Raw genomic sequence first — 14,340 nt, forward strand, 5'->3', positions numbered from 1 at the left:
AGAATACAGCCTGTATGCAAATATCCAAATACAATACCTGATGTCTACAAACAGCTAAGAAATATTCCTCCTGCAATCACGGAGAGTCACTGCTACTCAACACAGACAAACAAAAGTAGACAAAGCAATGATTAGACTCAGTGTAAGAAAAGTTCCTATGTTTCCATATCATGACTATTCTACATAATAAGCTAACAGTTCTGCTAACCAAAATGGATGATCTTTAATCTACATACAAAAATTGAGAATGTATTTTAGCTGCTCAATCTGCACCTTCACATGGAGTTGCAACATATAATAAAACTTACAGGCACTTTAGGGCAACAGCTGATCAACTTGTGTGTACAAAATATTTCTACCTTGAAATGGTCATTTTGAGTATTTTAATTCAAAACAACACACTCATGTTTGAAAGTTGCTTTTCAAGCTCACTGAATGCTGCAATCAGACTTTTATAGAGATCTATAATTTGGTTGCTTTTTTGTATTTACGTTTTTTCTAGACTGACAATACAGTAAGAAGAACTGGTCATGTTCCTACTTTTATTGCTTAGACTGGATAGGGAAATCTGTAGGATGCAGAATTGTTCAAAATAGCTGTCATTAAAGCAGCACATTGCCAAGTGAAGAGTCATTTTGGATCAAGACGCTTGTTGCTGGAAAAGGCAACTACATTCAACAGACTGAATGCACTGCTGCTGCTGCTATAGCAACTTCATTAGCTACCTGCCTCTGAGGAAACCTTCACGGTATTCCTATCTTATTTGAGTAAGTTCTTTTCAAAATGAAGTTTTATTTTTAGTGACCACAAAAAAAAAACTGGTAATAAAGCATTATATTCTATGAGAATATTGAAAAATTGATAAGCTGCAGGAGTTGATTGTATAACTGAAGAAATGTTAAAATATGAAGTTGGGGCTGTACAACTTGGATGCATGCTTCACACACACATTAAACAACTAATGAGTACAGAATGAATGTGGACTAACTACAAAAGTGAGTGACCAGCACAAAAGAAGTATGTTGAGATAGTTTATCATACAGAGAGAATGGAGGAGGATCAAACCATAAAACAAATGTATGAAGGAAGAGTACACGGGTTGAAAAGAAAGGGAAAACAGAAATTTTTAGTTCAAAGAAGCTGATGAAGTTCTCACAAAAGAGAGACATAGGAAATTTAAAGAACAAAGGGCTGTGTATGAAGCGGTGTATGGGTGTGGTGGAAGCAAACATGGTTTACCAGGACAGAAAGATATGAAGAGGCATATTGAACAGCACTGATATAAACTAGATTTAACTATATATTTTTTCTCCTTTAATTACTTTTGCCCACTACTTTTCACTCTTTTTCTGTGTTTTGCAGATCTCTGCTTACCCCTATAAATATTCTAGTTTTGAATCCTTGTAATGCAGGGTTCCCCAACTCCCGGGCTGCAGACCGGTACTGGTCCGTGGCCTGTTAGGAACCGGGCTGCACAGCAGGTGAGTGGTGGGCAAGAAAGTGAATTTACAGCCTGAGTGTTTACAGCCGCTCCCCATTGCTCACATTACTGCCTGAGCTCCGCCTCCTGTCAGAAAAAGCAAGCCCATTGGCTGCGACCTCCAAACAGCATGAAGAAAAAAAAAAAAAAAGGCTGGGAAAAAGAGGAAGCGCTTGAATCATCCCGAAACCATCCCCCCACCCCCGGTCCGTGGAAAAATTATCTTCCACGAAACCAGTCCCTGGTGCCAAAAAGGTTGGGAACCGCTGTTGTAATGGATATTAGTTTAAGGATAGAAAGAAAGGTGATTTCCCCCTCCTATGCTTTTCAATTAATTCCTCTTAAAAGGAATTAAGGTTTAAAAGGACATCGCCTCCTTTCAGGAAAAAAAAATCCCTTTCCAAATAAGGTATTCTTGCTTAATTGGGGTAATTAATTCTTCCAGATAAGTGCTATCTGTGGATTAGTTCTAACAGTACTGTTGTATTGCTCACGAGGCTAAAAACATGCATACAAAACCACAGTTAATACAACCTTTTTTGGTTTCCTTTATGGTGTCCCTCTTCCCTCCCTACAGTTTTGGAATATATTCCTGTCAGGACAATTCCTTTCTATAAAAGCCCTACTCCTAAGAAACAACTGGCACAAGAAGAAGAGCAGTTAGAGGCAGGCAAACCTCAGACAGAAGTCCACAAAAAAGTCTGCTCAGGAAAATGGATTAGTGACAGGTGCACAGAAATTTGATTTAGAAACACATCAGCTCTTCCTATGACAGCAGTGGTGCCATCACAAGGCAGTGTGATGGGTAAGGTTGAGGGAATGCTAGAGGTTTCCTCCCCTGTCCCAAATTGTGCCTGGATATGTATGATAGTAGTGGGCTGAAGCAGGTACCATGGTTACCAGTGCAGCTTAACTGAGAGAATTAACTGTATTAACTATATGACTCCTGAGTCACTGGGGCATCAAGAACAGGTAGATATTAGATGAGCAGTAGTTAAACTTAGCTTACTTCCAACGCCTGGTCCTTCAGAATGTCTCCACCCAGAAGAACTTAATCTTACTATATTGAAGCAACTGACATGCCATGCATGACATGACTATACATTCAGATATGTCTCCTTAGCTACCCACTTGAGCCATTCTTCTTTGAGGCAAACTTCTTAAATGGAGAGATTTGTGCACTGAGCCAGGTTCTGCCCTTGATTCTTCTCTTAGAAAAGATCATGTTGAACTCAGGAGAAGCTAGATTCCATGGTGGACAGAGCCTTGATAGACCAACTTCCACTGGAGACATGCACTGCTTGAAATTTTTTTGGTGACATGCAAGTCTATGTGATCCAAAGGTGAAGAGTGCATCATATGCAATGATGATATCCCCCAGTGAAGAGAGCTCCTGTTACCAAAAGTGACCTAGGTGGAGGAAGGGGAAAGGAAGAGAGGCCAAAACCCAGAGCAGAGGAGTAGATTATCCAGCATTCTACCTCAGCAGCAGGAACCAGGATCCCAGTTTTAGCAAGAGATTCTCCTTGGCAAGTCCAAGCATGCCAGTCTCCTCCTTGAAAGACATGCTTGGTGCATGGTCAAGGAGAACACAGGCATTACATACTGACTTGACAAGTAACACAGAATGCTCCTTTCTGCATTAATACCCAACAGTGTATCTCATCACTAACCAGCATCTTAATTGTGAGTATGGCCTCCTGGGCACCACAATGCTTTAGCTAGGACACTGATTTGGTAGAGCAACTCAACTTCCTTAAAATTAAGGCCACTGGCAAGTGTTTGTCTATGATGCAGATGTGGCTGATAAGTGGTGAGAGCACCAACTTCTTTGGGTCACACACAGACAAAGTCACTAACCCGATGTAATGGTATGTGGGAAAGACCTTGGGAAAAAGGGGGAAGAGATGCTGCCCAGGGAACAATCAGATAAGAGAGCACATAGCCTGCACCTCCATTTCAGATTGTTGGTGAGCCTTTAGTCTCTCTCTAGTCCTATAGTGCTCTTCTGATTAATTTCCAAGCTCTGAGAAGTTGTATATGTATGCATGATTTGATATCCTGATCACAGCTTTTAAAATGCATTTAAGTCTTACTCCACTAGGACTGTACTATGTTGTTAAAATCACATACTGTATACTCAGTATACACAGTCAGTACACTGTGCGTCCTGGACAAAGACACCACACTTTCCAACACATGGATGGTAGGCCCATACTTGTGTACAGACAAGCACCCAACCAGAAGCAGATTCTCACAAACAAGAAACAATGAGGTTAATGTGGGAACCAGACTCTGCAACAAATCCAGATATCTGCTTTGCCTCCACATCTATACCAGTAGCACCAATACAAGTACACAACAAGGTAAGAGGCACCTTCACAGGCTCTTCCTTTAATGTGATATATGCCATTATGTGCTAGCAAAGCCCCTCTGGATTCTACTTAGGACAAATGGGGAAAACTTTGCACAAAATAATTAATGGATGTATCAGGACTCAAAATAAGGACAAAATAATAGCAGAGGATTTCAACCTCTTGGGACACTCTGTTGCAGACCTCTGTTGCAGACTCTGAGTTTTAACACCAGCAGTTTTTAACAAAAACCCTATAGCAATATTGAAAGAACATCAACAGAAAATTAAATTTGTGACTAGAAAAACCAAGCCAGATAGGTAATCTCCAGCCTGAAGTGCTAAATATTGTTCAAGAATGTTGATGGGGATATTTATCTCTAGTGAAATATCCCAAGGAATTTAATTAAATAAATTGAAAAGGCTTCTGCTCTCTCCATTGAGAAGTAGAGGAGGGGATGTCTTTTTGACAACAGATTATAAATGAACTAGCAACAGTTTTTAGTTGCTGCTTTCCCTATCCCAAATGTGATTTCCTTCGAGGGTCTTTTTTAAAAAATTCCCAACCCTGCAGCATTGTGACCTAGTATGTGAGCTTAGCTTCATTGCCAGATAAGGAAACAACGTATGTGCTGTGTCATGTCTTCTTTCAATAGGCTACAGAATTGTAAGTCCTCATTAGCAATTTACAGAAATACCACATAAGTACATTACTTGTTTATCAGTGAAAAGTTTTAATGATGAGAATTTTTCAAACTCCTTCTCAATAACCAGCTCTTAGTAAATACTGAAGGAAAGGGTTTCTATTATATTACAATGATTTAGAATACTGCAAATAAACTTGCTATATACATTATTTTACTTATATAGCCAAGAACTGATTCCACAAGTGAGAAACTGAACAGAAACACAAATTCTGGCAGCTTTAATCTTACAAGAGTATCCTAATATTCTAACAATTTTATTTATAATAGCTGGCTGGTCAGTCCTTTATATTGTTAATGACCAGAATTCCACTTAAAAGAAGGTAGAATTAAAACTTACAAAATGAAAGAAGATAAAAGTAAACAACAATAACTAAATCAATACAGGTAGTCTTTGCTTAACAACCACAACTGGGACCAGCAACTCTGTCACTAAGTGATGCGGCCATTAAGCAAGACATCATGTGACTGCGACTTATAATTTTACTGCTGGCTTCTCCATTGACTCCATTTGTTGCAAGCCAGCTGTGAAATGCACAAATGGCAATCATATGATTGTGGGATGCTGCGATGGTCATAAACACCCACTGGTTGCGAAGAGCCTGAATCTTGATCACATGACCACAGGGATGCTGAGGTAAGTGCAAGGACTGGTCACAAAGTTATTTTCAGCACCATCGTAACTTCGAAAAGTCACTAAATGGGTAGTCATTAAGTGAGGACTACCTATACGGTTGGTTATAGTTGGTTTTACAAACTTTAAAACAAAATTTGGCTATACTCAAAGTGACTGAATGATACCAGTTGGCTAGATTTAATAATATATATTCATGCAATCTCTTCCTTACTTGAAAAGGAACAAATTATTTTAGTTAAAAATACAGTATAAATTTAAAATGAGGAGGATAGAGAATCTCCATCATACTTAATTATTCTTCCTCTAACAAATACCCTGATTTCAATTATCTTCGCTGTTGGAATAATTTATATTATAATTTATATAATTTATTCTGTTGAATCACAGAATTCATTAATTAATCCTGTGACATTTAAAGATGAGATACTGAAATTGTCACTTTTTTTTTTCTGGGATCTTAGCTTTCAAAAATTATTAACCTTTATTTCAATTATCAACCAGCATAAAATAAAATTCAGTGATAAAATTTCAGCCATCACATTGTGAAAGTAGTCTATATACTGTGAGAAATGACTAAAATTTAAGTTACTAACAAAACTATAACACTGTGATGCCAATACCATTAGGATTGTTAGATTAAGATTATAAAGACAAGAATGAGTTCAATGCAGTACAGATTTATATAATTTGAATTTCCAACTTTATGATAGGGCTTATGGCATAACCTCTGTTTTTGTGTCTGGGTGTGGAATTCAAGTGATTTACTTTAAAAACTATTACAGACACAACTAGAAAGAAGGCTGAAAGATATTTGGGGCAGAAATTCAAATTCTGCTCACCTGGAATATTGACATTTTGGGACAATTCTAATTTAAAAATATTTTTGAGTACTTGAGACAACTGGACAAATTTCCTTAAAACATCTTTTGACATTGCAAAATCTGAAACCCCAAATTACTTATTGTATTAGAAAGTACTACTTTGGAAGAAGCTAAAGTTACGGTTTATTTCTATAGAAAGGTTAAAGAGTATTATGAAAATGGATACTGGGCATTTGCAAGAACTTTGGAATACAGAGTTGGAATATCCTATTACAACAAACCAATAGTATTGTGTTTTATAGATGTTAAATATTTCTTATGATCCTAAGGTGCAATTAATTCATTGAAGTATTTTTAATGTCTATTGAGTTGGATTTGTATATTGTAACAGCTGCCAGGACTTGGTGCTTTTCATTGGAAATCACATATAATTCCCTTCATAAAAAAATGGCAAATTAAGTTATGGAAGTATGGCTTGATGTCAAAAAATCACCCTGTGGTTGAAACAAAATCTGACAGAGAATTCAATTTTATTTGGAAACTGTTCTTGGATTATAATTCTATTTATAGGCTTGTACTACATCCAGAGTTTAAATTTCTTTTAACATAAGACTTTAATATTTAAATTTTTAATTTACTACACAGAAATATAATTTTTAGACAGAAATGCTTGCATTTTTAATTTTGGATTAATAATTCATATTATTCTGGCTACTGTTAAATATTGCATATTGATATGATTTTTATTTAATCCAATAAAGCTTGTTAATCTCTTTTCTACATTCTTTATTTTTCTGTTTTTCTTCTTGTGTTAAGTATCTACTAAAATAAAAATAATTAAAAATAATTTTTAAGTTTATTAGGTATCTCATTGAATGTTTAAGAAGAGATAAATGTCAGCCTTCTTATGCTATAAATGTAATATATTTGAGGGGATACATATGATTTGGGCTTGCTCTACAGTTGTTCTGGTTTGATCTAACATTCACATTGCTGTTAATACAATTCTGGAAAGAAAAATAAGTTTAAAGATGTAAATGTGCTGTTGAACTATACTCCTGGGAATTTATCAGTTCATGAAGAATTATTGACTAATCAAGTTTGGAGTATAGCTGAAAATATAATTTTGCATAATTAAAAAGAATTATAAATCTGGACCTAAAATCCTGAATTGAAAAAATGGGTCTACTCTCAGACTCTGAATTATCCCTTTATTAATGAAATGGAAATACTGAACAATATGGGTATTAGGTGGGCAAGATTTAACTTACTGTTTAAAACTGAATACACGTTACTTATAACAGAGGGAATTGCATTGGTTACCAATTTGCTTCTGGATCCAATTCAAGGTACTTTAAAGCACAATGTGGCTTGGGGCCTGGTTATTTGAAGGACCATCTTTTCCCAGTCATATCTACCTGGCCCAGCACAGCAGGGAGGCAGGGTATGTTACAGGTCCCTTCTATGAGGGAAGTTCATCTAGTGGGACTACAAAAAAGGGCCTTCTCCATGGTGGTCCCTCCCTGTAGAACATCATTCCCCGGAGATTACTTTAGTCCCCATCTTGATGCTTTTCCGAAAGGCCCTAAAGATGTGGTTCTGTCAGTGGGCCTGGGGACCCCAGACTGAGATGAAGCCAATCAAGTGGTTGATTTGATTGTGTTGTAGCCACTGCAGGGGGTGGGGGGTTGATGGGTTTTTATATTGTGGATTTTAATTTTGTAAGCTGCCCAGAGTCACTGTGTGTGAGTTGGATGGCCAAATAAATAAATAAATAAATAAATTTATTGTCTGCTTAACCTTTTTCTTTTCCTTATTTTCTGTAGGGTTTTTTTTGTATAAGCAATGAACATTTAAAAATTAAAAAAGGGAAGAGAATTATATTCTCTTTAGGCAGCCCATTTTTTGAAAATGAAACTATACCCCAACATGCTCTGTGAACTTTTAGGAAAAAATGTAATATATTTAGGAATACAGAAAATCTATTTAAAATCTGAATCAAAAGCACCTCTTCACTATATCCTGTTAAAAATTGAATACTCAGGTACTTTTGGAAAGCATTTAATACTGAATGCTCAAATGCAGTTCAAACCTATCTCAAAATTATTACTCATTCAATATAAAAACATCTAAAAATTTCTAGTAAGATATTGACAACCAAATATAAATATTAAAAATGTAGTATTAATTGCAGTATTATCAGGAGATAGAACATTAATAAATAAATACCTTTATCATCAATCTTTTTAACAACTTACATGATTAAGCAGAGTAGAAAGCTTTGCACCATCTTGAATATTTTTCTCTAAGATGTTCAGAACTTTCACTGTTTTTTCAGTTGAAAGCTAAAAAAACGCCAAAATAAACAATAAACACACGAAAGGAAATCAATTCATTCTTACTTTTCTGTGTTCGACATTTATATGGATTGGACAAACCAAGATCATATATTGTTATATTGAGTCTCTTCCATGCACTTGACAAAACTGAGAAGAAATAGCTCTGAAGTTAACTGAAATTGTTCAATTTTGTTCAGAATAAGCTTCTTTTTTTAAAACAATCTGCCAAGACCAGAGTTCACTCTGGACTACTTCAGAAGCACAAAAAATAGTAGAATTTTTAAAATGTAAAATAAGAATAAAGACAGACGTATATTTTCTTTTCAGTCTCTCATAAATGGCTTCAATATCAAAATGCATTCTACAACCCAAAATATCTGTGAGAGTCCCTCGTAAACATTTCCTATGTCTTTGTTTTTAACAAAGCAGTAACTTACCCTATCCATAATGCCCATGGCCTTAATTTTAGCTGATTCACTGCCTAATTCACTTAGTTGATGCTTCCCCAGTAATAACTCCTGAGGAATTTCATCATCATCACCTAAAAAAGAACAAAAGAATACATATTCACATTTCCTTTTAATGTACTTAAATGACATCTTCATTATAAAAGTATAGAAATAAAGTTTAGAAAATGATTTCTCTGGTTTTCTCTTTTTGTGTATAAAGCCACAAGCCTATTCAGACAAGGTTTCAGAAATTAATAGTGAAAGAAAATGGCTAGAGCAGCAAAATATCTGTCTAGCATCTGAAGGTGAAGTGGCAGCAACAGCCCCAGCATATAACTGGAAAAACCTGTGGCAGCGTTGAATGGGAGGAGAATGGCATCAGCAGAATGGCATCAACAAAATATCTGTTCAGTGATTGCAACATGAGATCTGGGAGGGAAGTAAGTAATAGAGATGGTAGTTGGTTCCCCCTGCTCAGATTGCCATGCCACACTAGGCTAAGTGGCTTTGCAGGCCGCAGGAAGGATTATGTCCAGAAGAAGTATGGGACAGAGGAGAAAATCTCTCCCTCCACTCCTTCTCCCTGGAGCCCAAGAAGCCACAATGGATGAGGCCAGAGGCTGAGTCACGGCAGTACCCAAATCAGGAAGTCCAGGCAAGAGGGAGAGGAGAGGGAGAGATGGCAGAGAGAACATCAAGAGAGGCCAGTAGAAATACTCTGGAATCTTGACACAGAAGGCAACAGAATATAGATATAAAAACAATAAAAATAGGAGTGTAAAATGGGGTGTAGAATTATGAATTAAAAGAACTATAGAGTAGAATAAGAAAGAAGTAGAGGAAGGAATGAGTTGTGTATGGGATACAGCTGAAACCAGTAAGAAAGGTATAAAGCAACTTAAAAGATAGGAATACCAGAATAAGAACAAAAATAAAGCTAAGAGTAAAAATAAAGAATAAGAACTGGAGAGCCTAATAGAATGTTTTTTTTTTATTTTAAAAAGAGAAGACATCACAGTACTGCTTATTGTAGAGAAAAGTTTATTTCTGAAGTGCACCCAAAAAAACATTTTCATAATGGGAGTTCCCCTGTGTCCGGGTTTCCTACTATACCTAAATCTATGACAAATATGTACTTTTAAAATCTACTTTAATATACTTCCACATATTTTCCCCAAAATAGAGGATGTACTCATGATGACTCCCTAATCAAACTTTATAGTTAAGTACAAATGCAGGTGTCTGTGAAATAATCATTCCTTCCCACAAACTCAAAACCAGTTGCTGCTGAGTCATTTATAGCTTATTGTGTTGATTGGGTGCTCCAAGAGACATTGTATACTTGAGTTAACAATACAGTAGGTCTTAAGGAACTCATTGGTCACTGTTTTTTAGCTACATAAATTGGGAGCAGAATAGCTGTATTATGATTAATGCTTCACCAATTCCTTCAAAAAGTCAAAGATTGCGTTCACATATAATGCCAAGAAATATGTGAGTTCATACACCACATGACTAGTTACATCAGGGTTATGATTTCCCAACACAACTTTTATGCAACATTTAGATGCTGAGCCAATAAAAAAATACTTTAGGAAATCTGCACTTCACAACAAAACTCCTGACACAAAAATCATCCTGACTGATCTTAAAGGGAATGTCTTTTATACCAATTCTAATTATTCTTTGTGGGGCATGCAGGTTAATAGCCATTAGCCTGAATGAAGAACTTCTGGATAGTAGACTTAGTCTCAAAGGTATAACTTTTTTAAAAGAGGAAGTAAAAGTGCAGAGACCAGTTTAGACCAGCCAAGAGAATGCTATGCTTTAAAAAAAGTATTTACCAAATGCAGTAAAATCCATGTCTTCCAAGTTGTCCAAAATATTTTCAACAGAAGCACTGAACCTCTTGAATGTAGAAGAATCCATCATTTCTACAAAAACCCAGGCAATATAATATAGTTAGTCATGAACAATTAATTGCAATTAAATAATCAAAGCAGGGACATTTAAAAAAAATTATAAAGCCAGAATACCTTCAGGAGTTAACTTTGGCTCATAAGCTTTCCTTTTCTTTTGCTTTTCTTTCTTCTTCATTTTTCTAGCCACTTTAAATATAAAGATATAAAATTTATAAAATGAAACATTTGCAGGAAATGTTTCCTATAGCAATATACTACAACTAAACAAACGTTTTTCAACTAATGGTTTATAATATATCTAAATAAACAGCATGAGAATAAATTTAATATTCATTTATTTACGGTCCAAGACCAAGTCACAGAATTTAAAAATACAGCATACCATTAATACATGCATAACAGTACATACATCTATTAAACGAAGAAACCCTATAAAATTAACATTTCATTGAAGACACCAAACAGTCTTTATAAGCTAAGGCTAGGAATAAAAATTTTGCTACTGCTTTCAAAACACCTGGGTATTGGTAATTTAATAAGAATACCTCAATCTCCTCATCATGAGTAGAATTTGTCAGAATCAATAATAGGGTGTATTAGCTCTGATCGCCAATGCGAGCATTTTAAAAGGATGTGTGAAACAGACTCAACCTCTTTGTTCGGGCAAACACATATTCAATCTTCATATGGAAGGTTGGCATATCAACCACGTCAATTTAACAAAAGAACTATTATTTATTACAGCTGCCTACTCCAGTAGACTGGGCAGCTTACAAAATCATAAAAACTGTTAAAAACATACATCACAGACAGCCTGGGCTAAAACAACTATAACAATAACAGAAAACCACAATAGGGACCCCACAAACACATTAACTCCAGGTCTGAGACCAAAACCAGGTCCTAAGGGCTTTTTTGGAATCCTAGGAGAGAAGGCACTGTTTGTCTCTCTGGGAGGATGCTGTTTCAGAGTGCGAGGGCCACAACAGAGAAGGCACGCTTCCCTTGGTCCCAAAAATATGGTAATATTTAAGAGAGGCAACCTGGAGTGCACTCACTCTGCCAGAACATACTGGGCTGGCAGAAACAATTTGAGATAGGCAGTCCTATTACCTTCACTGAGACTAGGAGGAGGAGAATAATCATCCATGTCTGAGTCTTCTGGACTTCGGGTGCGATACCGACTGCTACCAGAACTCCTCCTTCCTTCATGATAATGGCTACTCCTCTTATGATCTCCAGATCGTCTGTCATGCTCTTCATATTCCCAGGCTTTGTCATCATTTCTGTCTTTTTTATGTCTTTTCCGGGAAGCTAGAAATAAAGACCGCTATAAGTGCAAAGGACATCTACAAAGCTACAGTTACGAGAAATTAGACATGCAATGTTCTTTCTTGGCACAGCAGCAGTCTTTGAGGAAAAATTTCAGAAATACCCATTTGTAAATCTTATTGAAAATTTTAAAAATCATTTCAATATCCAATATTTAAAAATTATCATTTTCAGGGTCTATTACAAAATGCCCATTCAGTCTTTAATTATGCCCTGCTTAGCTACTGTAATGTTTTTCTTCCCAGTTTTAATTTCAGTTACTTAAACTTTTAGGATAAATCCCACAGAAAATTATTCTTTTCCACAAACGAAATCTTGCAAATTAATCTCAGTTTATTAATTTTGCTCCTGCAACTGGTTCTGATGCAGAATAGCTTAGTTTTAAATAAATAATAAAAGCAATATCTCATTGCACACACAGATCTCATACTCATTTATTTTAATTTGAAATCTTGTATATAAAAAATTGTATACTATACAAGCTATACAAAATTGTCTTCCCTTAACTTTGGCAGCCCTGGCTCCAATCTTGTTTTATATTCAATTTTGATTCTAAATTTTCAAGTTCTCAGAGTCGGGACCTCTGATGTTTTCCCTTCTGATATATTGCAGTCACAGCACATTAATTTGATACTGAAGCCTCCTGTCCCATTACACCTCTGCATCCTCTTTCATTTGCCTTTTTTTTTTTTTAAAGTGAGATTATTGGCTATTGCATTACTAAATTACTTCTGCCTATAATCTACTATAGACAATCTGTTTATCAGATTACTTAATGAACATCATAGCTTGCTAGGTTTAGTATTTCCATTAACATGAGGTATATATGTGTATGTTTGTATGTGTGTGTGTGTATATATATATATATTGCAGCAGCCTACCCTGGCCTGATCTGGATAAGCTGCTTTACTCAATTAGCAAGTCTGATTAGCAAAGTGCTACAAACATATTATCAAAAACAATGTATTGCCGTTATCAAGGTAAGAAATCACCATTCTACTTACTTTCAAAAGCCTCTTCACTGTCATTGTCTTCATCAGAACTAATTTCAGCATATTTTGGTTTTTCGTTTACTGTGCTACGCTTACGTTTATTCATTTTCACTCGTTCACAAAGTGGCATGGTAGATTCAATTTCTGCTAGTAGTTCTGGAGGTAATTCCTTTAACACTGACTGATCTATGCTACCTATTAATCAAGAGTAAACTGTAAGTGAATATAAATCCAAATACAGTGTTAATATCTGCAAGACAAGACTTATTAACATTTTATACTGCTTTTCACATCAAACCCCCAAGCCAGTTTTTAAATTATTAATAAAATTACAGCAACTTAAAAGCACACAATATTATCTGTTTCTATTTATTAAAAATGGAAAGAAGTGTGATGAAATGTAAACATGACAAGAACTCTGTTGTAAACAGAGCCTAAAACATTTCCATCTCATTCAGAAGGCATCTACTTCAGTAGAATCTGTATAAATATAATACATAGCATTTTCTTTGTAATCATTCGTTATTAATTTACTCTTGGGATAAGCAAGTAGTGTGCGTTAGCATGCGACACCTCTGAAGTTATTTTCTGTTCACACATATAAATTATATTGACAAGATCCAGATTCTTTACTTATAGTAGAAAGAGCAACTGTTCACATACATTTATAGCAATGTTTACAGAAACGTAAGTACAAAACCAAATAAACAACAGAGGTAGCAAACATCTTTTCCCTATATATTTACAATAACAAGTAAACACCAAAGCCAGCAGAACCAGGTTAAAAGATTCTTCTACTCTACCTTCTTGAATCTATCTGTTCATAATGAGATGCTACCTAACACTGTGCAAAGGACTTTCACCCATAGACATGAGAAATATCTTCAACAGTGCAAGTTTCAAAGAGGTGAAGATTTACCAGTCTATAGCAGAATCTATCTAATAAGCAGTACATATGCTTTGTTTTCTAATACAAGCAAAAGGCTTTTCACAAAAGTATCTCTTCCCCCTTTTTGGTCACAACCCTTGAACCATATTTTCATTCTATTTAAAGTTATAATTCATATAACTGCAATCAAATTCATCTGTTTTAACATCTACTTCCACTTCCATATGTAAGACTTTTCTCCAGATAGTACTGTAGATTAAGAGCCATTTAAATATATATTTACATTTACTTTAAGAATTATATGAAAATAGAAGATCAAATATTGTCATCTGAAATTAATCTGAAAAGTGGCATTGAAAAGAAGAAATAAATACACACTGGGACTGAACTGTGGAGTATTATGGTTGACTGTTAGCAACGAG

At 35.5% G+C, this 14,340-nt stretch overlaps 1 protein-coding gene across 2 annotated transcripts in view; it reads right to left on the minus strand.

The window, feature by feature from the left end:
- Window positions 1–14,340, minus strand: part of NIPBL (NIPBL cohesin loading factor) — a 186,149-nt gene that overhangs the window by 59,745 nt on the left and 112,064 nt on the right. For both annotated transcript variants that reach the window (XM_063295737.1, XM_063295738.1), the window contains exons 11-16: window positions 13,042–13,224; window positions 11,819–12,019; window positions 10,820–10,891; window positions 10,628–10,717; window positions 8,772–8,875; window positions 8,254–8,340 (exon numbers count right to left, since the gene is read on the minus strand). In XM_063295737.1, the coding sequence (XP_063151807.1) occupies window positions 8,254–8,340; window positions 8,772–8,875; window positions 10,628–10,717; window positions 10,820–10,891; window positions 11,819–12,019; window positions 13,042–13,224 (737 nt within the window). The remainder of the gene's footprint in view (window positions 1–8,253; window positions 8,341–8,771; window positions 8,876–10,627; window positions 10,718–10,819; window positions 10,892–11,818; window positions 12,020–13,041; window positions 13,225–14,340) is intronic.

This window comes from Candoia aspera, chromosome 2 (assembly GCF_035149785.1).
Source record: "Candoia aspera isolate rCanAsp1 chromosome 2, rCanAsp1.hap2, whole genome shotgun sequence".
Taxonomy (NCBI): Eukaryota; Metazoa; Chordata; class Lepidosauria; order Squamata; family Boidae; genus Candoia; species Candoia aspera.